Source organism: Anomaloglossus baeobatrachus, chromosome 2, assembly GCF_048569485.1.
Source record: "Anomaloglossus baeobatrachus isolate aAnoBae1 chromosome 2, aAnoBae1.hap1, whole genome shotgun sequence".
NCBI lineage: Eukaryota > Metazoa > Chordata > Amphibia > Anura > Aromobatidae > Anomaloglossus > Anomaloglossus baeobatrachus.
The window spans coordinates 510,734,370-510,761,270 of NC_134354.1; the positions used below are offsets into that span (position 1 = coordinate 510,734,370).

Sequence of the window (26,901 nt, forward strand, 5' to 3'; positions counted from 1 at the left end):
AATTCCCTCGACATCATCACATTGTTCAGGGTCTCAGCGGGAGGACTCTCTGTATGATGAAGCGGAGGTAGCTGATCAGGATTCTGATCCTGAGGCCGCTCTAAACCTTGATACTCCTGATGGGGACGCCATAGTGAATGATCTTATCGCGTCCATAAATCAAATGTTGGATATTTCTCCCTCAGCTCCTCCAGTAGAGGAGTCAGCTTCTCAGCAGGAGAAATTCCGTTTCAGGTTCCCCAAGCGTACAACGAGTATGTTTCTGGACCACTCTGACTTCACAATCCAAGGGAAAGGAAACATCCTTACCCCAGGCCAAACCAAACTTACCCCAACAGAGGAGGGGACAGTCGAGGTTTCGGTCCTTTCGGGGTGCGGGCAGGTCCCAATTCTCCTCGTCCAAAAGGCCTCAGAAGGATCAGAGGAACTCCGATTCATGGCGGTCTAAGTCACGCCCTAAAAAGACCGCCGGAGGTGCCGCTACCAAGGCGGCTTCCTCATGACTTACGGCCGCTTCACACCGCATCCTCGGTCGGTGGCAGGCTCTCCCGCTTTTGCGACACCTGGCTGCCACAGGTAAAAGACCGTTGGGTGAGAGACATTCTGTCTCACGGTTACAGGATAGAGTTCAGCTCTCATCCTCCGACTCGATTCTTCAGGACATCTCCGCCTCCCGAGAGAGCCGATGCTCTTCTGCAGGCGCTGGGCACTCTGAAGGCAGAAGGAGTGGTGGTCCCTGTTCCTCTTCAGCAACAGGGTCACGGTTTTTACTCCAACCTGTTCGTGGTTCCAAAGAAGGACGGGTCTTTCCGTCCTGTCCTGTACCTAAAACTGCTCAACAAACACGTAAAAACCAGGCGGTTCCGGATGGAATCCCTCCGCTCCGTCATCGCCTCAATGTCTCAAGGAGATTTCCTTGCATCGATCGATATCAAAGATGCTTATCTCCACGTTCCGATTGCTCCAGAGCATCAGCGCTTTCTGCGCTTCGCCATAGGAGACGAACACCTTCAGTTCGTGGCACTGCCGTTCGGCCTGGCGACAGCCCCACGGGTTTTCACCAAGGTCATGGCTACAGTAGTCGCGGTCCTCCACTCTCAGGGACACTCGGTGATCCCTTACTTAGACGATCTGCTGGTCAAGGCTCCCTCTCAAGAGGCATGCCAGCACAGCCTCACCGCTACTCTGGAGACTCTCCAGAGTTTCGGGTGGATCATCAATTTTCCAAAGTCAAATCTGACACCGGCCCAATCGCTGACATATCTTGGCATGGAGTTTCATACCCTCTCAGCGATAGTGAAGCTTCCGCTGAACAAGCAGCGTTCACTACAGACGGGGGTGCAATCTCTCCTTCAAGGTCAGTCACACCCCTTGAGGCGCCTCATGCACTTCCTGGGGAAGATGGTGGCAGCAATGGAGGCAGTCCCTTTCGCGCAGTTTCACCGGCGTCCTCTTCAATGGGACATCCTACTCAAATGGGACAGGAAGCCGACGTCCCTCGACAGGAACGTCTCCCTCTCTCAGGCAACCAAAGCTTCCCTTCGGTGGTGGCTTCTTCCCACTTCATTATCGAAGGGGAAATCCTTCCTACCCCCATCCTGGGCGGTGGTCACGACGGACGCGAGTCTGTCAGGGTGGGGAGCAGTCTTTCTCCACCACAGGGCTCAGGGTACGTGGACCCAGCAAGAGTCCTCACTTCGGATCAATGTTCTGGAGATCAGGGCAGTGTATCTTGCCCTGAAAGCGTTCCAGCAGTGGCTGGAAGGCAAGCAGATCCGAATTCAGTCGGACAACTCCACAGCGGTGGCTTACATCAACCACCAAGGAGGAACACGCAGTCGGCAAGCCTTCCAGGAAGTCCGGCGGATTTTGATGTGGGTGGAAGCCACGGCCTCCACCATCTCCGCAGTTCACATCCCAGGCGTGGAAAACTGGGAAGCAGATTTTCTCAGTCGCCAGGGCATGGACGCAGGGGAATGGTCCCTTCACCCGGACGTGTTTCAGGAGATCTGTTGCCGCTGGGGGATGCCGGACGTCGACCTAATGGCGTCCCGGCACAACAACAAGGTCACGGCATTCATGGCACGTTCTCACGATCACAGAGCTCTAGCGGCAGACGCCTTAGTTCAAGATTGGTCGCAGTTTCAACTCCCTTATGTGTTTCCTCCGCTGGCACTGTTGCCCAGAGTGTTACGCAAGATCAGGGCCGACTGCCGCCGCGCCATGCTCGTCGCCCCAGACTGGCCGAGGAGGTCGTGGTACCCGGATCTGTGGCATCTCACGGTCGGCCAACCGTGGGCACTACCAGACCGACCAGACTTGCTGTCTCAAGGGCCGTTTTTCCATCTGAATTCTGCGGCCCTCAACCTGACTGTGTGGCCATTAAGTCCTGGATCTTAGCGTCTTCAGGATTATCCCAGGAGGTCATTGCCACTATGAGACAGGCTAGGAAACCAACGTCCGCCAAGATTTACCACAGGACGTGGAAAATATTCCTGTCGTGGTGCTCCGCTCGGGGTTTTTCTCCCTGGCCATTTGCCTTGCCCACTTTCCTGTCCTTTCTTCTGTCCGGATTGGAAAAGGGTTTGTCACTCTGCTCCCTTAAGGGACAAGTCTCTGCGCTCTCTGTGTTTTTTCAGAAGCGCCTGGCCAGACTTCCACAGGTACGCGCGTTCCTGCAGGGGGTTTGTCACATCGTTCCTCCTTACAAACGTCCGTTGGAACCCTGGGATCTGAACAGGGTGCTGATGGTTCTTCAGAAACCACCGTTCGAGCCAATGAGGGATATTTCTCTCGCACGCCTTTCGCAGAAAGTGGTTTTCCTAGTAGCAGTCACTTCTCTTCGGAGAGTGTCTGAGCTGGCAGCTCTGTCATGCAAAGCCCCCTTCCTGGTGTTTCACCAGGACAAGGTGGTTCTGCGTCCGGTTCCGGAATTTCTCCCTAAGGTGGTATCCCCCTTTCATCTCAATCAGGATATCTCCTTACCCTCTTTTTGTCCTCATCCAGTTCACCAATGTGAAAAGGATTTGCACTTGTTAGAACTGGTGAGAGCACTCAGACTCTACATTTCTCGTACGGCGCCCCTGCGCCGCTCGGATGCACTCTTTGTCCTTGTCGCTGGCCAGCGTAAAGGGTCACAGGCTTCCAAATCAACCCTGGCTCGGTGGATCAAGGAACCAATTCTCGAAGCTTACCGTTCTGCTGGGCTTCCGGTTCCCTCAGGGCTGAAGGCCCATTCTACCAGAGCCGTGGGTGCGTCCTGGGCTTTGAGGCACCAGGCTACGGCTCAGCAGGTGTGTCAGGCGGCTACCTGGTCGAGCCTGCACACTTTCACGAAACACTATCAGGTGCATACCTATGCTTCGGCAGATGCCAGCCTAGGTAGGCGAGTCCTTCAGGCGGCGGTTGCCCACCTGTAGGACGGAGCCGTTACGGCTCTATTATGAGGTATTATTTACCCACCCAGGGACTGCTTTTGGACGTCCCAATTGTCTGGGTCTCCCAATGGAGCGACAAAGAAGAAGGGAATTTTGTTTACTTACCGTAAATTCCTTTTCTTCTAGCTCCAATTGGGAGACCCAGCACCCGCCCCTGTTTTTTTGTGTACACATGTTGTTCATGTTGAATGGTTTCAGTTCTCCGATATTCCTTCAGATTGAATTTACTTTAAACCAGTTTATAATTTTTTTTCCTCCTTCTTGCTTTTGCACCAAAACTGAGGAGCCCGTGGGAGCACGGGGGGTGTATAGGCAGAAGGGGAGGGGCTTTACACTTTTAGTGTAATACTTTGTGCGGCCTCCGGAGGAATAGCCTATACACCCAATTGTCTGGGTCTCCCAATTGGAGCTAGAAGAAAAGGAATTTACGGTAAGTAAACAAAATTCCCTTCTTTGCTGCTATTCAGTTTGAAGTAAACTTCAAATTTTTAATATAAACAAATAAGACAAGAATTATATAAAAAAAAAAAGCGGATTTTTAGTACATGCCGTAAAATATCTGTCTCAGAGCCTTCATTGGGTGACACAGGAAACCATGGGTGTATATTACTGCCACTATGAGGCAAACACTAGGCAAAAACGTTAGCTCCTCTGCAGGTTATTCCCACATACTGGGACCAAGCTAATCAGTTAGTGAGATAGCAGTAGGAGGAGCAACATAGATCACAACACTAGGCCAACAGAGGCACAAAGTGCTTTGTCCCGCAGTGAAGGCTCCAAGAAAGAATTTAGTGAGTACCCAAAATCCTCTTTTCTCTATCCAAAAAAACCCCATGGATGTCTCAAAGCAGTCCCAAGGGTGGGAAGAAGAAGAATAAGGCCAGAAAATGGAAGAAAAAAGGCAAATCTCTCCGTTAAGATCCTGGGCAACTGCAGCTTTTAAAACCCTTCTAATCAGGCTCGCAACTGCTGAGCTGTAGGTGTGAATTCTGTATAACTTGTAGAAGGTATGTACAGAGGACCAGGCAGCAACCTTGCAAAACAGAGGCTTGATGATGAACAGCCCAGAAAGCCACCACTGCATGGGTGGAGTGAGCCATAACCCTGGGTGGGGTGCCCTGTCCATTGCCCAATATGCATCTAGAATGGCAGATTGGATCTGAAATGCAATAGTAGTCTTAGAAGCTGAGATACTTCTACAATGATCTTCTTGGATAATGAACAGGGAATCTGAATATCTGTTAGGGGCTGTCATTGACAGGTAAAGGTGTACAACTCTGACCAGGTCCAACTGTTTAGGGACCTAGCATAAGGATGAGGAGAAAACAATGGTTTGTCATTGAGATGGAAGGTTGAGACAACTTTTGGAAGGAAAGAAGGAACCGGGTGCAAGGCCACCTTGTCCTGGTAGAGAATGAGAAAGGGAAAACAATAGTAAAGGGCTGCCCCTTCTGAAACCCACCTAATAGACGTGATTGCCACCTTCCATAAGTGCAACAACGGAAAATATCCTGAGTGGGCTCAAAGGGAGGGCCCTAAAGAGCTTCTAGTACCAAATTGAGATCTCAAGGATACACAAGAGGACAAAAGAGGGATCCAAATGGGCCACACCCTGAAGAAACGTCCTGTTTTGTTGATGAGAGGCCAGACACCTGTTCTTAAAGAGAACTGAGAGAGGCCTTACTGTAATAAGGCCAGGAGTGACCAAAGAGAAAAGGACAAAGGAGCAGCCTGATGGGATTCGTACCAGTGAATGAAAACCTTCCATGTATGATGATAGATGCGAGAGGAGTAAGACATCTGTGGCTTAATCATGATCTGTATGACCTGCGCAGAAAAAAACTGAAGCTCTTAACACCGTGGCTTCAACAGGCATGACATTAATTTGATATACCATGAATTCTGGTAGAAGATTGGATTCTGAGTAAGCAGATCGGGTCAAGCTGGAAGCTTTAATTTGGTGACTGCGAGAAGGTTGACTATGTCTGTATACTTAGATATTCTGGGCCAGTCTGGAGCTATGAGGATGATGGATATGACCTCCACTTTGATCTTGATCAGCCTGTGTAAAGGGCAGAGGGATGAACAGATACAGAATGACTATTTAGCCCAGAGTATCAGAGTTGATTGCTAGAGGATTACGGGATCTAGTACCAACAGAGGACCTTTTGTTAAGTTTTGATGCCATCAGATTGATGTCGGGTTTGCCTCATCATAAACAGATTTGGTTAAAGACAGCCGAATCTAGAAAACCTTTCATCGCTTAAGAAGTCTGTGGCCAGTTGTCCTCTCTGGGTATTTGTACTGCTGAAATTGTTGGAACTTTTCGTTCCACCCATGTAAGGATCAGAGAGACCTTTTGTAGGTTCTTTTTGAGTTTCTCCCTGATGGTTGATGTATACCACGGCCATGGCATTGTTGAATTGGGTGCAAACCGAGCAGCCTTACAGGTAATCCTGCCAGTAAAGAAGAGGCAGGTGAAGAGCTCAGAGTTCTAGGGTACTGATGGGAAGAGAGATTTCCTGAGTCTTTCAACGTCCCTTAATGGTGAAATTCTGGAATGCTGCTCCCCGAGCGAGGAAACTTATGTCCATCTTCACCATTTGCCAATGGAGGGATCTTTTCTGGAGAATGGGGGAAAATATTGCCACCAGGCCTAAGGGTGGCTTTACACACTACGACATCGCTAAAGCGATCTCGTTGGGGGTCACGGATTTTGTGACGCACATTCAGCCGCGATAGCGATGTCGTTGCGTGTGACACCTATTAGCGATTTTGAATTGTTGCAAAAACATTCAAAATCGCTAATTGGTGACATGCCCCCCTATTCCCAATTATCGTTTCTGCTGTAGTAACGATGTTGTTCCTCGTTCCTGCGGCACCACACATCGCTCCGTGTGTCACCGCAGGAAGGAGGAACCTCACCTTACCTGCGTCCCGCCAGCAATAAGGAAGGAGGTGGGCGGGATGTTCGGCCCGCTCATCTCCGCCCCTCCGCTTTGATTGGGCGGTCGCTTAGTGACGTCGCTGTGACGCCGAACGAACGGCCCCCTTAGAAAGGAGGCGGTTCACCGGTCACAGCAACGTCGCTAGACAGGTATGTGCGTGTGACGCTGTCGTAGCGATAATGTTCGCTACGGCAGCGATCACCACATATCGGCCGTACGATGGGGGCGGGTGCTATCGCGCTCGACATCGCCAGCAATTGCAGCATGTAAAGCCCGCCTAAGACTGCTTGACTCGTGGAGGAAGAAGAAGCAGTTGATCCAGGTTGAGGACAGTCTTTTTTTCTCAATGAGATAGAAGGGCAATTTGCAGAGGTCTGGTGAGAAACTGCGCAATGAATATCTCTTCAATAGCAGCTACCATTTTTTTCCAGTACACTCGTGCAAAAGGGGAGGGACATCTGAGGGAGCATATGCTGTGATGAAGAGCAGACTTCTTGTCTTTGGAGAGAAAGACTGTTCCTTCTGCAGCGTCGAATAGCATTCACAAGAAGACTAGACACTGTCCAGGGATCAGAGACCACTTCAACTCGTTGATCACACATCTTAGATGGAATGTTGTATGCACAGTGAATTGGAGACTCTAGATTTCCTGAATGAAAATGATAGATCTTTGACATGTGTGCGTGCAGGGCCACGAGGGGTCACACAGTCCGTAACTTACTGTTTGTATATGAAGGGATAGTATATATGCTATATACAGTATTGGGTAAAACTGAGTTAATTATATTAGTCCGGCCCTCTAAAACCATCCCAATTTCTCATGCGGCCCCATGGGAAAATTAATTGCCCACCCCTGCTCATGACCATCTCCAAAGCTGTAATTTGGATCCATCTTCACTCCCTGCTCACACTTTGCTATGGTAGACGAGTGGACCTGAGGTAAAGGCAAGGACAGTCTGCCTGGTTGCCCATACACTCTTCATCCATTAGGGCGTTAAAGGTCCAGCCACGTAGACCTGAGAAGATATAGTGTGACACTTTCAGCCCTGTGCTTTTGGTCTTGTGCGGCGATAGTGGCATGTCTGCTTTGTTTTCAAACTTGTAAAAACCATCCTTTGTGAAAGAAACAAGAAGAAATGTAAAAAGAAAAACAAAAACTTAATGTAGAAATAGGTCTGAGACCAGACCAGTGTCTGCCTCCTACTGATACTAATCTGAAACTGATTAGCTTTGTCCCAGTATTAAGGTCCAGTCACACTAAGCAACTTACCAGCGATCCCAACAACGATACGGATCGCTGGTAAGTTGCTAGGAGGTTGCTGGTGAGATGTCACACTGCGACGCTCCAGCGATCCCACCAGCAACCTGACCTGGCAGGGATCGCTGGAGCGTCGCTACACGAGTTGCTGGTGCGCTCACCAGCAACCAGTGACCAGCCCCCAGCGCCGCGTGGAAGATGCTGCGCTTGGTAACTAAGGTAAATATCGGGTAACCAACCCGATATTTACCTTGGTTACCAGCGCACGGAGCTACACGTGCACAGAGCAGGGAGCAGTGCACACTGCTTAGCGCTGGCTCCCTGCTCTCCTAGTACAGCACACATGGGGTTAATTACCCGATGTGTGCTGCAGCTACATGTGCACAGAGCAGGGAGCAGCGCACACTGCTTAGCGCTGGCTCCTTGCTCTCCTAGTTACAGCACACATCGGGTTAATTACCCGATGTGTGCTGCAGCTAAATGTGCACAGAGCAGGAGCCGGCACTGACAGTGAGAGCGGCGGAGGCTGGTAACAAAGGTAAATATCGGGTAACCAAGGACAGGGCTTCTTGGTTACCCGATGTTTACATTGGTTACCAGCCTCCGCAGAAGCCGGCTCCTGCTGCCTGCACATTTAGTTGTTGCTGTCTCGCTGTCACACACAGCGATCTGTGCTTCACAGCGGGACAGCAACAACTAAAAAATGGCCCAGGACATTCAGCAACAACCAACGACCTCACAGCAGGGGCCAGGTTGTTGCTGGATGTCACACACAGCAACATTGCTAGCAACGTCACAAAAGTTGTTCGTTAGCAGCGATGTTGCTTAGTGTGACGGGGCCTTTACTGTGTGACCTGCTGATGCACAAAAATTCTAATGCCAGATCGCTGTTCAAATATAAAGTCCAGTGTGCACGGAGCCGAACATGCAGAGAAGGAAAAAAATAGGTCCCAGCTTATGGATAAAAACTTTCTTTATTGAAATCACAAAGGGTTACAAAAAAAAAATCACATGTGGAACACGGTGGAAAAACATGTTAGGCTATGCGTTTCAAACAGTATCCAGCATTCTTTATCAAAGCATGATGGAAAATTTCCCATAAGTCATAAATCTCCTTTTTGAACCAATAAAAACAATGCATTAAAAACACATGACATTCATAATTAATTAGGACTCGTGTCATAAGTAGAAAAAATAAAAAGCAACACGTATAGAAAACTCAGCAAATCAATAATAATACCTAATCTCTTTTATAAAAATTGCGACCATTTGGATAACTAGATACCAAATTGAAAAGCTTCTCTGGTTAGAAGTCGTCTTTTTATATATCACCCTTGTGCAGGTTTGTGTTTTTTTTCTATAACAAACACCTATAAGTAGGAAATTTGACATTGAAAAATAACAAGTTTTGCAGCAGATGATATATTGCACTTGGAGGAATTAGTATTAATATCATTTAGTGCTAGCAATGTGTAAATTCACATAAAGAACAATTAATAACATAAATCACATTTTGTGAGCTGCAATTAATTTACTGTCTGATGTTCTAAATGAACAGGACTTGTTAGCATTGTGAAATTGGGTGCAGTATAATGCATGAATACAGGTTTTACAATTGTTGGATCGACCCTAGACTTTCCACCCTGCTCCCTGACTCCTTATCTGCTGCAGCCATGAACGTGCAGACTAAATAGGCCATTAATTCAGTGTCGTAGTTCTCTATTATTTCCTTTTCTCTCCTACAGGTACCTCCTATTAGAGAAGTTTCCAACACATTTCGCACAGAAATGCCATGTGTTTAGCAGTTTCTTCTTTAGGTGCCTGACAAGAAAAGATAATGTTACAGATGATAAACACTTGGAAATGCCGTAAGTTGATTGTTTTTTTTTTATTACTTGTATGTTAACCCCTTAACGACCGCGGGCAGTAATATCACATCCTAGCGGTCATAATGTTACTGCCTGCGGTCTGCCAGCAGCAGGATGCAGTGATCGGCGCACATCTCAGCTGATTTTCACAGCTGAGATGTGTGCCTGCTAGGCACGAGCAGAATCGTTATCTGCTCGTGCCGTTTAACCCCTTAAATGGCGCTGTCATTATGTGACAGCGCCATTATAATCACGGTAAACATTTACTTACTGCCTGATACCGGAAGTTACGTGACGTGATCACGTGACTTCAGGTGGTTGTCATGGTAGCACAGGGTCATGTGATGACTTTTGTACCTGACATGAATTACTTTCAGTTTCACTCGGCCCGGAGCCAAGTGAAGCAGATAGTGAGTGTATCTGCTGTGTAGCTGAGATCTGCAGATAGGGCAGAGCAATCGAATTGTTGATCCATACAGAGCCCCCTAGGGGGACTAGAAAAATAAAAAAAAGTAAAAAAAAAAAAGTTTTAGAAAGTAAAAAAAAAAAATACCCATAAAAACCTAAGTGTCCCCCTTTTCGCCCCATTGAAAAGTAAAGGGTTAAAAAAAATACACACAAATACACACATTTGGTATCGCCGCGTTCAGATTCAGAAACGCCCGACCTATCAAAATATAAGATCAATTAATCTGATCAGTAAACGGCGTAGCGGCAAAAAAAATCCAAACACCAATGACGTTTTTTTGTCGCCACAACTTTTGCGCAAAATGCAATAACAAGCGATCAAAATGTAGCATGTGCGCAAAAATGGTACAGTTATAAATGTCACCTCCAGACGCAAACAATAAACCTTCACTGAGCCATAGATCCCGAAAAATGAGAATGCTATGGGTCACAGAATATGGCGTAAAACGTGCGCCACTTTTTTCGGACAATCTTCCAATTTTTTTTAACCTCTTATATAAAAGTAAACCTATACAGGTTTGGTGTCTACGAACTCGCACCAACCATATAGTGCACACGGTGAATAAAATATCTCAAAAACAATAGTGCTTTCGCACTTTTTTTGCAATTTCTCTGCAATTGGATTTTTTTTGGCAGTTTTCCAGTACACTATATGGTAAAACTTATGATTTCATTTAAAAGTACATCTCTTTCCGCAAAAAATGAGCCCTCACATGACCATATTGACTGAAAAATAAAAAAAATTACGTCTCTCAGATGAAGAATGGCGGAAAAAAAAAAAACGGAAAGCGAAAAATCAGTCGGTCATGAAGGGGTTAATAGTTTTCAAGAAATTAATCATCCAAATCATTTATTTTGTAGAGATTAATCACATTAATTGTTACACAGGCAGTGTGGCAGAAGACTCTGAGAAATGAGTGGTTAAGTTCTGTAAAATCAGATTTTTTTTTTATGATGGGCTCCTTTGACCTTTTGAAGCTTTGTACAATACGGTGTAAATATATTTCTAATAGTAATATCGCTGTATTATCTGTACAGTGCTGCACAGAGGAGACATCGTAGAGTCAAAACATGGACCCGACATGTTGATATCTTTGCAAAGGATTTTATCTTTGTACCCGTTAATGAAAAGTAAGTATTTCACAAAATACAGGGAAACTGTAAAAAATGTTTCTACTCTCGTTACTATTTACCTTTAATAGTTTCACTTATTCCCTTGATAATACACTCCTTTTTTATGAATGGCTATGTTCACATGTCGGTTTATCTATTCTGTTTAGCATCGACAAGCAGAACAGATAAATGGACGGTTTGACACCGAAATGCACAGGATACGAATTCTGTTTCAGTTCTTGTCTGTTTTAAATAGAGCGGGCAAACAGAAAAGATAACTGGACATGTGAACATAGTCTAACAATGTGATATGATAACTGGACCATGGTGATCAATCATGGTGGACTTTTCATATTGACATCGCTGATGCTGTCTGTAGTGATATAGCATGGTGCGGTCATAAGAGTTGGTGGTTGGGCTGGGTAATGGTTTATATTTTGGCTGCTGTTAATTTATGATCTTTTACAGTCACCACAATTCATTATGCTCCCTTCAGAATATTTTCACCCATGTTGTGCATGTTTAGTGCACATCCCAGTTTCCTGAATGATCTCACAGAAAAATTCAGCATTTTTTGTAAGATTAAAGGGAATCTGTCACCAGGTTTTTGCTCCATCATCTGAGAGCAGCATAATGTAGAGACAGAAACCCTGATTCCAGCAATGTGGCACGTACTGAGCTGTTTGCTGTCATTTTGATAAATCTGCAGATCTAGCAGTTATACAGAGCTCATGACTAATGCTGGACTATCGGGCAGCAGAACAAGTAGTCCTCTAATGATAATCTGCTGCTGATTAATCAGTGATTTTATCAAAGCTCCACTAAGCAGCCCAGCAAGTGCCCTTACATTATGCTGCTCTCAGATCGGGTGGCAAAAACCGGGTGACAAGTTCTTTTTAAATCCCTTTCTGTACATTGTCTTCTGAGGCATGACAATATCACTATGTGTATGTGCGCTGACATATTGACAGCACTTTTTTCTTTCATCAAGCTTCTGCTTTTAACTAGGTATTAAATTTCCTTTGTCATATTGGTCTTCTGGATTTCATAGTGCTGACCAAGATTGTTAGGTAGCTCCATTGTAAGTAGGATGTCCTGCTCTGAACTGGTTTTCTTCTTGATGGCCTTATGTCGGTTGCACCTAGCCACTCTGGATACAGATAAGGCAGCGCTCACATCAGCAGTATTTTGCCGCAAAACCGGATCCATAACAAATGCATTTCAATTCTGTTCATTTCCAATGGAATCGCGGCAAGGTGCGGTCACACGCGCTTGCGTGCATCATACACAACCGCATGTGACCGCATCTTGCCGCGATTCCATTGGAAATGAATAGAACTGAAATGCATTTGTGACTGATCCGGTTTTGCGGCAAAATACCGCTGATGTGAGTGCTGCCTAAACTGCACATGAGCCACCGAGATGGGATAAATAGCCAAACAATTAGATTCTGTCCTGAGTGGAGGTTCACACTGGAGGGAGAGAAATTACTTGTATTCATAAACCACTGTGGCTATTATATGTAGAAATTGACATAAAGGGCCAAACCTTTGTGTCTAGCTTGTAACCAATTTGATTACATGATCGAATTTGCGATTTTTGCATATTTTACAGTTAGACCTCATTTTCACCTACTTTTACCTAAGTGGCTATTTCTTTTTCCTTCTGACATGCCAACGACAAGCTGGAGGAAAACTGATGCAAGGCCTGACCCCATAGTTTTCTATGGGACCTTTCACATTTATCCAGCACATCAGTTGCCTTACCAGTGGTGTAGTATAAGCTAGTGAAAAAGCTTAATGACAACTGATGCCATTTGAGGCACAAGAGAACTGATCTGAATGGCACGGACATATGGAAAACTGACTATACACTGTATCTTTGGACCCTCTTTCTATTTGTGTGTGCTATACGCAGTAGATAAATGATGGCCAAAACTAGCGATCCTTGGCAGATTTTCTGACCAGATAAAATGCATAGAGATACCACTATTGTCTATTTATTGCTGTCGGTGACGGAAGTGACAAGCTATTTGTAATTTTGTTGTCCTGGGGCAAACATTAAAAAGTTAAATTTACAGTTCAATAAATTCTAGCATGCGTATTTATGGGGTAGTACAGTGAAAAGATCAACTGAAAAATCTTTATTCTTGATTTTGAACTTTTAATGTATGCCACTATTGCTTTTTCCACTTCTTCTTGTACCATTGAATGTATTGTAATGTGTACAGGGATAATGCATTAGTAATTCCCATATTACCTTTTCTCCTGCAGTTCCCACTGGTATCTCGTAGTAATATGTTTTCCCTACCTGGAAAAAAACATTTATGAAGACCGAAAGGATCCAAGTGCTTTTCAGGATGAGGAAAAAAGAGGGGATTCTGGTAGTGGGTCAGTCATTATATTCAATGACCGTTTGTCAAAGAAAGAGGAAACTATTGGAGAGGGAAGCAACAGTGAGTCTGAAGGTATTTACTCCTGCTCCTTATTATTGTTCTGCTGAGAGCTGCCTACGCTACATTTTGAGTTTTATTTAGACTGTGTTTATTCACATCATATCAAGATGTTTATCCCAATCCCTAGATATAATGTACTGGTACTGTCGCGGACGGGTGCCGCCTCCGCTGCGGCAACCGGGGCTGCTCGAGTGACGCTCGGATCCGGGATCGTGTCTGGGGCTCGAGTGGTGGCTGGACCCAGGGCTCGTGCAACCACCCGTCCTTGCAACAGTGAAAAAGGGGGCGTATTTACAGAGGAGATTGTCTGTGACGCCACCCGTGGGTTGCGGTGATGGGATGGTGGCACCGCCGCTGCCTCTCGGGGCCGGCGTCCGGGACCGATGGTGCAGGGGCAGCAGGGTGGTATCCCCTCCACGGGTAGGGGGAGGTGTAGTCCCGGGGCCCAGGTGTAGTTAGGGGAGCAGGGCTGGTGAGCCGTCGGCAGGTTTGACCGGATGACATCGGTGTACTCACAATTAGATAGAATTCACACAGAGTCTGTTTTGTAAACCAATTAGATACAGAGGGAGCCGTTGCCCGCACACTCTGACCCGTGGGATCTCAATGGGTTCTTGGCGGACACCCTATCCCCCGCGTTGGGCTGCCGGTCTGCTCTATCTGGGCTTCTCTCCTCGGAAACAAGGCCTGGTACCTTGTCCCGCTAGTCAATTAACAAGGGGCTTGAAGCTTGCCTCGTCCTAGGGTCCAGGTACCCCACCTGTGCACGGCCTCCGGACAGGATTCCCATTGTCGGTATCGGCGAGCTACAACCCTGCCCCGGTCCACTTCAGGTCTCCCGCGACCGGATCGCCGTCGCCTGTGGCCCTACAATGTCGTCTGCCACCTAGTCGGTCCTCCCATGATCCAGGGGCTCCAACCCTGACCACGCTGCACTTCAGCTCTTGTCACCGACTGCTCCTTCAACTCTCCACTCCACTCCACTCGAACTACACACTGAACTCTCTGGTTCCCACCCCTCGTCACCTCAAGACCACTGGTGTGTCCTGGCTGCCATGGGGGGGCGACTAGGATTTGTGGTGGTTGTTCCAATGTGTGGGTTGTGTGGTGTTAATTCCAAGGAGGAGGCAATTCCTGTACCCTTGGTGGGGGGTACAGTCATCTGTGACTACCTGGTTTTGCCAGCGCGTCACAGTACATCATATGTCTGGTCTTGGTCTTTGGTGCAAGCGTCGAATCTGTAAACTGTGCTTGCATCATTGCCGGCAGATAATGGCTGTGATGCAAAGTCTGAAACTGACTCTAACAGCAGCGGGTGGAACAAAGTCCTGCCTGCAGCTGCTAGACGCTTATATACCATTCGCCATTTCTGACGAGCATTTTAAGCATGAAAACTTTGGAGATTGGATGCATGCACTAATAAGGCTATGTGCGCACCTTGCCATTTTTTGTGACTACAAAGATGCAGCGTTTTTGCCCGCTAAAAACGCACAAAAATGTAACATCAGTAAAAACGCATGCATTTTTACCACGTTTCGGTGCGTTTTGCTGCTTTTTTGATCTCTGCGTTTTGTTGTGTTTTTTTCCAATGCATTGCATGTGTGGAAAATGCAGTAAAACGCGGAAAAGAATTGACATGTCCATTTTTTTTTTTTTTTTTTTTTTCAGCTCAAAAATGCAGCTAAAAAAAAAAGTTTTGCGCGGACAGCAAAAATGAAAACTCGTAGGCTTTGCTGGGGAAGCAGTCATGCAGTTTTGAGCACAAAAAAACACCTCCGAAACGCTGTGAAAAACTCAGTGTGCACATAGCCTAAGCCTGTTGGTTAACCACAGCGCACAGATGGATTATCATGACAGACAGATCTGCTGACAGTGCCTGTCATGACTGAGTTCTTAGCAAACCCACCCTGAGATCTGTAATTAAAAGGAGACCACAATTTTCTTTCTACGTTCTGTAATACTGTGAACCAATAGAGAAATGGCCAACAAGGACAACAATTATAACAAGAATATTTATAAATCAGTTTTCATATATTAAAATCTAAAATGCAAGGAAGAGAGTAATGATAAAAGTGCAAACAAGCACCACAGAGCTCAGCAATGTTAAATGTAAGCAGAAAAATTCCTTTTGACTAGATCATCGAATAATATAACAGAATATATAAAACTATAGTAACACACATAATAGGTATTTGTCTCCAACAAGGTATATCAAATTAAACCAAAATACCAAGGTGCAACACTATATGAATAAATCCATTAGGAGATTAATCACCAAGAATAGTATAAAGCATTAACAACTGCTTACATATAAATATATGGCACAGAAAACAGGCATAGCATGATTAAAGACCAAAATTCCCAAGGTATGGGTATATACCTGTCGCCATTGTTCACCACTGCTGAACCACACCAACACGTGTTTCACCCGAAGCCTTCTTCAGGAGGTGTGGCTCCCCCCTGAAGAAGGCTTTGGCCGAAACATTTGTATTCTGTAATACTCTGGTAATCTCAAAACACCAGAATTGCGTGGGTTTTTTTTTTTTTTTTTTGGGGGGGGGATCATAGCATCTCTGCAACTAAATGCAATGAGGACAAAAAAAAAAAACAAGCTCCATCAAACGAAAAGTTAAACATTATGGGTTTTAAAATGGCAACATGGTCTCATTCAAAACTACAACTAGTCTTGCAAAAAAAACAAGTTGCCATGTTTTTGATAGAAAAATAAAAAGTTAAGGCTCTTGGAACAAGGAGCAGATAAACCAAAAGCGCAAAAAAAAATGGAAAATTGCCATGTTTAGTAAAAAAAATGTGTTCATGGTAAGTTTGTACTAAAATCCTTTGCATAGCTGCTGTTTACATTGTCTCATTTTAGACATGATATGCTACCAATAGCTATGATGAAACCCTTTAAGCCTTTTGTAATTATTGATATTAAGAGAGTTATTGGAGGAAGCAGCTCTCGTCTCTGTGGCTGTTTTGTAAGGCAAATATACCTTGGAGTGGTTGGCAAAATGCTACTTAATGTCATTTTCTTATGTTTTAGGTTCTACAAGTTCGGGATCAAGCTGCAACCCTAAACATATTGTAAGTTGTTTTTTTTTTTTGTTCTTGTTTGTTTATTTGTTTGCTACAGTCTTGCCAAATTCAGCAGATGCGTTGGTTCTCCTGATTTACCATGTCTGGAAATGCTTTGTGGCCACCTTGTTTGCCAAGTATCTAACCAAACACAAGGCCTAATTTTTGTAGACCTGACTTTGCCCATAGACAGTCTGATGAAAAGAATTTGAGCATGGACATCAGCAATTTCTCTATACCTCTCTCTAAAATTAGTAGGGTGATGTGGTTCATATCTGCAGGGAAATGGAGACCTTTGATTTCGATATTGACATTGGTGTGTTTATGTCCTTCAATCTTGTAAAAATCCTACAGAGGGTTCATTTCTCCCTGATCTTTTCCATTTTTGGCTGGGAAATGGCTACGTGAGTGGTTGTTGAGAAGTGGAGCCTTACCAGTTTTGTGTCCTACTGTTAAGGTGAACTCTTAACCAGAGATCACTAGTTGCCTACTGCCTGGCCGAATTGATATGGGCCAAGTGCATGCATAAAAGAATCCACACCAGACACAGTCGGATGTGTAATCTCTTCTTGGTCACAGTAGAAAAGGCACCAAAACAGACAGAGACGACTCATGCATCCTCTTGATATAGGCTAGGGGCGTACACAAGTTCAGATATGCCCATTTAGTGGGACAGTTCATGGGCTAGCGAATGGGGAGATCCGTGTTGCTGTTGATGGGCAGGTCTGACTCCAGTGGATGAAACCATGACGATGGGAGGGACGTGATTTAGTGGATCCATGCTGATGGTTTGGTCTGTGGTGTCATCTGATCTGTGGGTTGGTCTTCTAGCTTGACCAGGGGTCTTCCCTTATATGGTGGTCTTCTTTCATCTGGACATTCCTTGCATTCCAAGCAAGGTGTGGATAACAGGAAATGGTGGCCATCTTTATATCTGTGTCATATATATGATCTGAAACCTGAATTATGTAAGGCAAATCGATATATTTCCCACAATCCCTTGTCAAAAGGTTAATTAAGTATTTGATGTAAAGGTCCTCCTCAACACTACTGCAGGCAAAAAATAGAGAAAAGGCTCCTGCTTTAGCCAATGGTCACACAGCAAAATGCAAACCATTTTTTGTTTAATACCAGTAAATATAAAAAAAACCCTATATAAATGTAATATAGTCTTAGAGCAGGGTTCCCCAACTCCAGTCCTCAAGGCCCACCAACATGCATGTTTTCAGGATTTCCTTAGCATTGCACTGCTGTTGGAACCAGCACCTGGGCAGGTAATTACATTAACACCTGTGCAATACTAAGGAGATCCCAAAAACCTGCACTGTTGGTGGGCCTTGAGGACTGGTGTTGGGGACCTCTGTTAGAGAATGTGTCAGCAAGTTTTTGCTATGTAATCTGAAGACGGCATGATGTAGGAGTTAAAGTGCTGAATTCAGGGATGTCGCTTATTAGGCAGTCTGGTGCTGTTTCCAAACAATGAAGGTTTTATGACTAAGAGATTATCACTGCCAGGACTGCAGGGCTCCTTAGCAGTTGCCTGACCATACCCCCTCTAGAAATCCGTGGTGTGGGCAGTGTTGGCTCTCGGAGCTCTGCTACATCTAAAGGTACAGTATGTGCGCACACTGCAGATTAGGTGCAGAAAATTTTTGCAATAAAAAACGCACCTTGTGGCAGAAAAATACACCAGTCTGTTTTCAGTGCGTTTTTTTTTTTTTGACATTCGTTTTTCTTTCTTAAATCAATGCCTGGAAGGGCTAGAAAAAAATAATAATAAAAAAAAACAACACAGGGAAAAACGTACCACCAATTGACAAGCTGCAGATTTATTCTGCACCCAAAACTGCAAGGAAAAAAGAAGCAATGTGTGCATAGCCATTCAGAATTCTCATTGACTTTGCTGGCATAACAGATTCGGGAAATAAACTGCACTAAATCTGCAACAAAAAAACTCAGCGTGCGCACTCAGCCTAAGAACTTTATAGCTATAAGTGACACATCGCTGGAATTAGAGTATGTGTCTCTACATTATGCTGCCGACAGGTGAGGTAGCCAAAGACTTGGTGACAGATTCCCTTTAATTGTACATACCTGAGGATTAAAGTTTCCAGTTAATTTTTACTGCACGGTGAACATCATAAAAAGATTCCTAGCAACACTGGCTCAATTTCTTTGTTTTCTCCATTGCGACCCACAACATAATTTTTAGTTTTATAGTACATATTAAGGCAAAATATTTTTTGGACTTTAGGACAAAGATTACTAAAAGACACCAGGTTTAGACAGCAGAAAATATTTCCCACTGAGTAAAACAACCCTAGTTGCATAACGTAGCAGAGGGATCAATATCACTAATTTTAATGCACTAGGTTAGAACAGAAAGGCAACAGCTCTATAGTAGTGTTTCTCTGCAGCACATGTATTATACACATATAGCTTTCCAGCACGCATATTATGTACACTCTGCAGCGCAAGCATTTACACATTGCTGCATGCAACCTATATGCATTCAACTATGTTGCAGACATACACAGCGTGATAAGTATTTAATACTGAAAAATTCTAGCAAATTTTGTTGAATGCCACTGCGAGGTAACATTTACATTACTACAATATGACATGATGGAAGTATAAATGCATGTGAGCTTGTAAGTTCATGATTAAGGGTAGTTCTAATCAGGGTTTGGTATACTTAAAGGGAATATGTCACCAGGGTTTTGCAGTGTAAGCTGAGCACAGCATGTTGCGAGGGTTAAAAAAGTAAAGACATCTGTTTCTCTTAGAGTGCTTTCACATCAGCGGTTTTCTGCCTCTAGGCAAAAAAACACAAACCACTTATGAGCAGATCCTGTGGATTGAATGTGCAACGCATGCAACTGCAATTGTTATTTTACCGGATCCTTCTACTTGCAATGTATGCAGCGGGACACAGAATTTATCGGCCGGCACAAGAATCAGCTGATCGGGAGTCAGCTGAACTCCTGATCTCACAGCCCACACTCGCGATGGATGCAGGTTAACAGCAGTCACTGCCTGCTGCCGATCACGTGTGACCGTGTGCGGGCTGTGTGGTCAGGAGTTCAGCTGAGTTCAGATCAGCTGACTCCAGTGTGGGCCGATTACTTTTTCTGTGTCCCGCTGCATCCATCGTAGCGTGTGCGGGCTGTGGAATTCAGCTGAGTTCGGCTGGCACTGGAGTCAGCTGATCTGAACTCAGCTGAACTCCTGACCTCCTAGCCAGCAGAACAAGTAATCAGATCAGCTGACTCCAGTGTCGGCCGATTACTTGTTCTGTTTCCCGCTGCATCCATCGCAGAGTTTGTGGGCTGGAGTTCAACTGAGTTCAGATCAGCTGACTCCAGTACCGTCCGAACTCAGCTGACCTCACAGCCCACACACGCTGCGATGGATGCAGCGGCACACAGAACAAGTAATCGGCTGACACTGGAGTCAGCTGATCTGATTACTTGTTCTGCTGGCTGTGTGGTCAGTAGTAGGGATGAGTGAGCAGTAAAATGCTCGGGTGCTCGATGGGCGAAGCCCATGTCAATTTTTTTTTTTTTTTTTTAAATTTCATTAAAAAATAACAAAAACCCCAAACACCTAACCCTAAAAAAAAAAAAAACGTGGGCTTCACCCTATTTTTGTATGTTAGCCAGCTACAGCAGGCAGGTACGGGCTGCTCCCAATCCCCAGATGCCTATTTGTACCCAGCTGGGGACCAAAAATATAGGGAAGACTTTTTTTTAATTATTTCATGAATTTCATGAAATAATAAAAAAAAAAAAACAAAAAAAAAAAAAACTGTGGGCTTCTCCCAATTTTTGTGTCCAGCCAGGTACAACTAGGCAGCTGGGGATTGGAATCTGCAGCGCAGGTAGGCCCAAGCTTTCTTGGCAGCCCGCTGCAAATTGCAGTCCGCGGCCACCCCAAAAAATGGCACTTTCATAGAAGCGCCAGCTTTTGGCGCTGTATCCAACTCTTACAGCGGCCCTGGTGCTGGGTGGCACGCTGGGTAATAAAGGGTTAATACCAGCTTTGTTTTACCAGCTGGTATAAAGGCCGAGATTCTTAATGTCAGGCCAAGTTTGACCCGGCCATTAAGAATCTCCAATAAAGGGTTAAAAAAGACATCACACAGAGAAAAAATACTTTATTACAAATAAATACACAGATACACTTAGGGACTCCATCTTTATTACTCCCTCTCACTCCTCCACGATTCTGGTCTTCTGTCTGTGAGAGAGAGCGATTTCTGTACTGACCATGCCAGGCTGCTTTCTGGGCATGCTCAGTGCAGAAAACAGGATCTTGTCTATCAGGATTCGATGACTTCCGGTACAGCAGGATTCGGTGCCCATTGAACTACATTGCAGGTACCGCCGCAATGCATTGGATCCAGTGAGATGCAGTATTTTGACCGAGGTTAAAAACGCAACAAGTAGCGTTTTTGAAACACTGTAAAATATCGTAAGAGAACAGATCCAGTGTGTGTGCCGCATGTAACCGCATCTTGCCGCGATTCCATTGCAAATGCATTGAACTGACAATGCATTTGTAAAGGATCCGGTTTTGCAGCAAAAAAACATTCATACCGCATTTGAAAAAACGCTGATGTGAAAGCACCCGTGTCCTATTGTTTACCTATACTAAAGAGTTTATTGCTTTGTGATTAACATTGGTGTGACTAAGTGCCTCCTGCCGACCAGTCCACCACGCCCCCAGCTGTGATGGACACAGTCAATGCACAGTCTCTATTGAGAGTGTGGTGTGGGCGGGGACAGCTCTCAGCTCTGCTACACTCAATTCTGAGATAAAGTGAGAACGACTGCACCCGGTGATCTAAGATAAACGTGGTTATTGTCAGAATTTCTAGAATTCACTTTTTCCTACTGTACACTCTCTGCAGTACCCTGCCTGACCAATTTTATCTTTATCTCATCAAATGGATCTAGTAGTGCTCAACTCTCCTCTACAACAGTAGTCAAGAGCTGAGACTAGTTGAGCTATGTTGGTTCCTGAAAGAACAGTTTCGAGAAACTGCAAATCCTGCTGCATTGAAGCATATGTCAGAAGATAATCTGTCATATTCATCAGTAGAACAGCATTTGCAGTTTCACATCACTGATCTTTCAGCAGCAGACAACAAACACATCTCCACTAATTTCAGTCCCTGAATCTATGGGTCACTAAACAAGACCTATATAATGGAAAACCACCCATCTATACATGAATCTCAGCGAAAAATGTGGCATTAATCCAATGTTATTTTTTAAAAAAAAAAATTATTTTTATTCCAAAACACATTGTAAAATGACATTAAAAATATCAAGCAAGTAGTTCACAGTAAGGGGAGTCACATATGAGGCAAGACCCAAATGTGATGATTTACATGCAATTTTTGCATGTAAATAATTTTTCGTTACATTTGCATGTAAATACTAACCAGCAACAACTGGTTAGTATTTACATGCAAATGTAACGATAGTTTTAATGCTTACTGGGTAAACCTGCATATTATTGCTAGAGGGAGTAACACAGGTTGGCCTTTATTAACACTGCAGTGCAGATTATTGTCTAGGTGAATTTAACTAATTGAGTACCAATTGCACTGCATGTTTATATATAAAATCCTTCCTATATATTACCAACTTGGTAGGTTTACAAAAATTGCATGTAAATCATCACATTTGGGTCTTGCCTCATATGTGACTCCCCATAGGCCCTGTGCCCACGGGAGCTTGCTTCTGCGGATTTTGCCGCGGAAAACCTGCGGATTTATCTGGATTTTCCAGATAAATACGCAGGTTTCAGCATGTACAGACACTCCCCATGTTATCCTATGGGACATGGGGAGTGCTGTGTCCACGTTGCGGAATGTGCGGTTGCGGAATATACTGCGGATATCCCGCAGCCGCACATAACTGCATGTCAATTATTCCTGCGGCATTACCTGCGGAAATCCCCTGCCTTGGTCCCATACATACCTGCCTTGATAGGAGACACCCGGTCATTTTCCCTCGGTGCACAGGAGCAGGAAGGAGGAGGTGGGCGGGGCCTGCACAAGCTCCGGTCATGTGATATCCAAAGCTAGTTCAGGCCCGCCCACCCTCTCCTTCAAGGTGTAAACGCGGCCGGAGACAGAGAGAAGTGCTGCGTGATGGAGGTAAGTATGAACGCCCCGATCACTCAGCACTTGTTCTGCAGTGAGGATGCAGAGCCAAAGCCATGGTACTGTATCCTCAATGCAGAATGAACACACCATATCCGCAGGACATTCCGCAATACAACCGCACCATGGAAACAGACAAAGTTGTGCTGCGGTTTTCTGGGAGCTCCTGCGGATATAACCGCAGGACACTTTCCCCCGTGGGCACATAGCCTTACTGTGAACTACTTGCTTGATATTTTTAATGTCATTTTAAAATGTGTTTTGGAATAAAAATATTTTTTTTTTTTAAAAAAAAATAACATTGGATTAATGCCACAAATGTTTCGCTGAGATTCATGCCATTTCAGTCCCTGTATAGGGAGCCCCATACTGCAGTATATCTTTTTTTCAGACCCTGTATACTAACTCATTGTGGAGTATATCTTTGCTTTCATCGCCTCTATACAGAGATCCTTCCTTGAGTATACCCACTTTCAGCCCCTGTATACAGATCCCCATCCTGCAGTATTTCTCTTTTAAGCCCCTTGTATGCATAACCCCATTCTAAAGTACATTTCTCCTCTTATCTCTATTATATACAGCCAATCCTGCAGAACATCAATTTTTTTTTAATTGCCAGAGCACTGTACTGTAATGAAGGAGACTCTTCCTTTTCCGTGTCTGCATCCCTCACAGTAGAAGCTCACTTCTAGACAAGTCCCAGGGCACAGCTATGATGGCAAGCAGCCAGCTTAGAGCTACTGTACATGATCGACCGGGGCCACTGGAACTATACCAGGATGCTTCTAGTGGCAACTAGAGAATATATGGAGACTAGAGAGAAATTCAGGTGTCATATGTGCAAATTGGGGCACATTTAAAAATAAGTGATATTGACACAAGTGAGTACATTTATATGTACACTATTATACTAGATTGTGAAATCGGGAATAATCCTTTTTATGTTTTGTATTTTTTTCTTAGAAGCACAAAGACAAGCATCTTAATAAACTTTGTAAAAGGTAATGAATAATTATTCTAAATTGCTTGATTAATAGAAAATCCTCTGAGCTAGGCAATGTTTTTGACACCTCTATAAAAAACTGATTTATTTAGCATTCTATTTAATTGCGGTTTTGACCACGTTAAACTAAGCCTTTTTTGCCTATAATTCAAACAGACATGGTAAACCTTAACAAAGACAAGAAGACTCCTGACCTATCTAATCCTCTTTCACCATATGGTGATGACCATTTCAGCTCCTTATGTTCAGAAGTTTATACAGTAATTTATTGCTAGTCTTTTAAATGTGATCCTATCCAAATCATGTTTGTTTGTTTTTCAAGATTTCTTAGAGTGAATGTCAGTAGGATCAACCCTCCTAAGCCATCCACATGTGTTATTCCAGAGAAATCTACATTTTTAACATGTGTATGAGCTGTTAAAGGGAATCTGTTACCAGGCTTTTGCCACTTAATTTGAAAGCAGCATAATGTACAGAAAGAGATCCTGATTCCAGCAATGTGTCACTTATTGGGCTGCTTGGTGACGTTTTTATAAAATCACTGTTTTATTAGCAGGAGATTATCGCTAGAGGACTACTAAACCTGCTGGCAGGTAGTCAAGTATATTTATGAGCTCTGTATAACCCTGCTACTATCACTGATTGACAGCTTTCTGTGTACTCTGCATATGGGCACAATACTGTCATTCAGTGGTGTTGCAAGGTTATACAGACCTCAGCATTCTGATAACTACTAGATCTGCAGAAGATAAAATGGTGGCTTAATCAAAATGACAAACAGCAGCTCGGTAAGTGATACATTCCTGAAATCAGAATCTCTGCCCCTATATTATTCTGCGCTCCGATATGGTAGCAAAAACCTGGTGACAGATTCCCTTTAAGATATATGGGCTGGTCATAGATCTGCATGAGAATATACATCCAGAGGTTATTTTAAATAAGAATGAGTTTTGCCAGCTTGAAACATATAATGCCTGACACTTTGCTGTCATAATCACACACAACTCTACATTACATTAATATCAGAGCTAATGCAATACAGAAGTGAAGTTTGTCTCATTGCAAACATTTGCAACAGCACTTGTCCTCTTATAGAGATGGCAACTCTGCTGCAGAGCTGTGCCTGATTATAACTAACACAGTACAGCAGAGTTGAACTTGTTTTGTTACAAATACAACAAGCACATTTGCAGTTTTCTTCATGCTGTGCTGTCAGCTCTGCTGTACTCTCTTCCTAAACTGGCTGCCTGTGAGATGAAAGCTGAAGCACAGTGAGAGGACTGCAGCTGCAAACGTATTTGTAATGAGACAAGCTTCAGTTCTGCTTCACTCTGTTAGTTATTATTTCACTGCAGAACTGTGTATCGTTATGAGAACAAAGTGTTAGTCATTACATGTCTCACACTGGTAATGCTCCCTTTCATTTAAAACCAGCTTGAAAGCGGATTTTCATGCAGAACAGCGTTCGCTCAGTAGATCTTAACAATCTGTTCACATGTTAAGAATAATATTAATTTGTCTGGAACAAGAAATCCGATCGCAGATATCAATTTTATTCAACTTTCTATGACCTACATGACCATATAGGAAGGTTGACTTACTAACAAATTCCATTTTAGGAAATCGCTTATCTTTACCAATAATACATACGTTATAGTAAACTTTTAAATGATCTTTCTATAAATATTTTTTTCCTACATGTTTTATATTTATTTTAAAGCATATAGATCTTTTTGAACTCTTTAATCACTTAATACCTTCCAATTACCATCTGAATCACTGTGATAGCCTTGTGCACTGCCTACAGAATAAGACCATTTTCAGTAGTGCATAAAGGGTTACTCTCATCTTTATGGATGGGTTGGGTTTTTTTGGATAGTGCTTATAAAAACAAGAACTTTTGCAATTTGTTTTTTATTAAAATTTTTAGCCATTCTTAGTTGTTATGAATTTTCTTTTGTTAACTGCTCATTGCCATTTACCGACCAATGCCTATAGATAGCAAAATATGTACAGTGCATGCAATCTTTCTATTGAGCTTGCACACACTGTTGTGAAGCTGGCTGTTATAACTAGAGCGTGCTGTTAGCTTCTAATCCCAGCCATCCTTATGGCAGTGCTTGTAAGCTAGGCAGCAGTGGTGGTCGGTCTCCTAGGCAGCGAGCTGGAAACAAAAGAAAATTGTTCATATCTCAAGAAAGGCTACAAAATTTTAAGTCGTTTTGTTTTTTAAAGCACTTTTTTACAAGCACTATTCAACAATCAATGAAGATCCACTTCTTATTCAATAATATGTGCAGTTACAAGTGGTGAAGATAATCTGAAGTTCTTATTTCCTAACATCTGTGGTCAGTCCATATTTCTTTTGTGAGTTCGGAACATGTAGTTCCATTATTTACCCCAGTTAATAATGTAGCCTTAAGCCAAACAGATTTGATCACCAACTATCTGATTATTACCTTCTGTTTAATGGGTTTTTGAAATTCCCAATTACGACGTAGTCAAGACCTCACATGTGCCCTACTGCTCCATTCATTGCCTTTGACACCATTGAATATATTTGAGTACATCAATCGGCTGTCTCAGTTGCTCTTTTAGGCAATGAATGGAGCGGTGGCAGTGCATGCTGCATTTAGGAGCAGTGCGAGTCCCAGTGATTGGGCTTACAGCGATAACAACTACAGAATAGTTTAAGCAAAAAGGTTTGCAGGATTCTTCACTATGGAGAAAGTATTGTGAATCTCCAACAACCGGAAACATTCCCTGCGCCACGTCTTATTAGTAGGACCCCGCAAAGTCATACTTGTTTGTGCTGCAACATAATGACTTTGTGGAGGCTTATTAATCAGCAGAAGTGGCAAGAATGTCACAGATAGGTGGAGATTCTGAGTGCTCTGATCCAGCAGCAATGGACTACCAATGTAGCTGTTGGACAATGCTCTGATCCAGCAGCAATGGTCTACCAACGTGGCTGCTGAACAATGCTCTGATCCAGCAGCAATGGACCACCAACATGGCTGCTTGACTAGTCATAATTTCATTAGATGGGAATAATTCTTTAAGTAGATTGTAATATCAGTGTACTCATGCCATTAAAA

At 43.9% G+C, this 26,901-nt stretch overlaps 1 protein-coding gene across 2 annotated transcripts in view; it reads left to right on the plus strand.

The window, feature by feature from the left end:
* The window catches only part of SENP7 (SUMO specific peptidase 7), a 168,422-nt gene that overhangs the window by 129,101 nt on the left and 12,420 nt on the right, over positions 1 to 26,901 (plus strand). For both annotated transcript variants that reach the window (XM_075336527.1, XM_075336528.1), the window contains exons 15-19: positions 9,389 to 9,511; positions 11,018 to 11,110; positions 13,366 to 13,559; positions 16,594 to 16,634; positions 23,764 to 23,801. In XM_075336527.1, the coding sequence (XP_075192642.1) occupies positions 9,389 to 9,511; positions 11,018 to 11,110; positions 13,366 to 13,559; positions 16,594 to 16,634; positions 23,764 to 23,801 (489 nt within the window). The remainder of the gene's footprint in view (positions 1 to 9,388; positions 9,512 to 11,017; positions 11,111 to 13,365; positions 13,560 to 16,593; positions 16,635 to 23,763; positions 23,802 to 26,901) is intronic.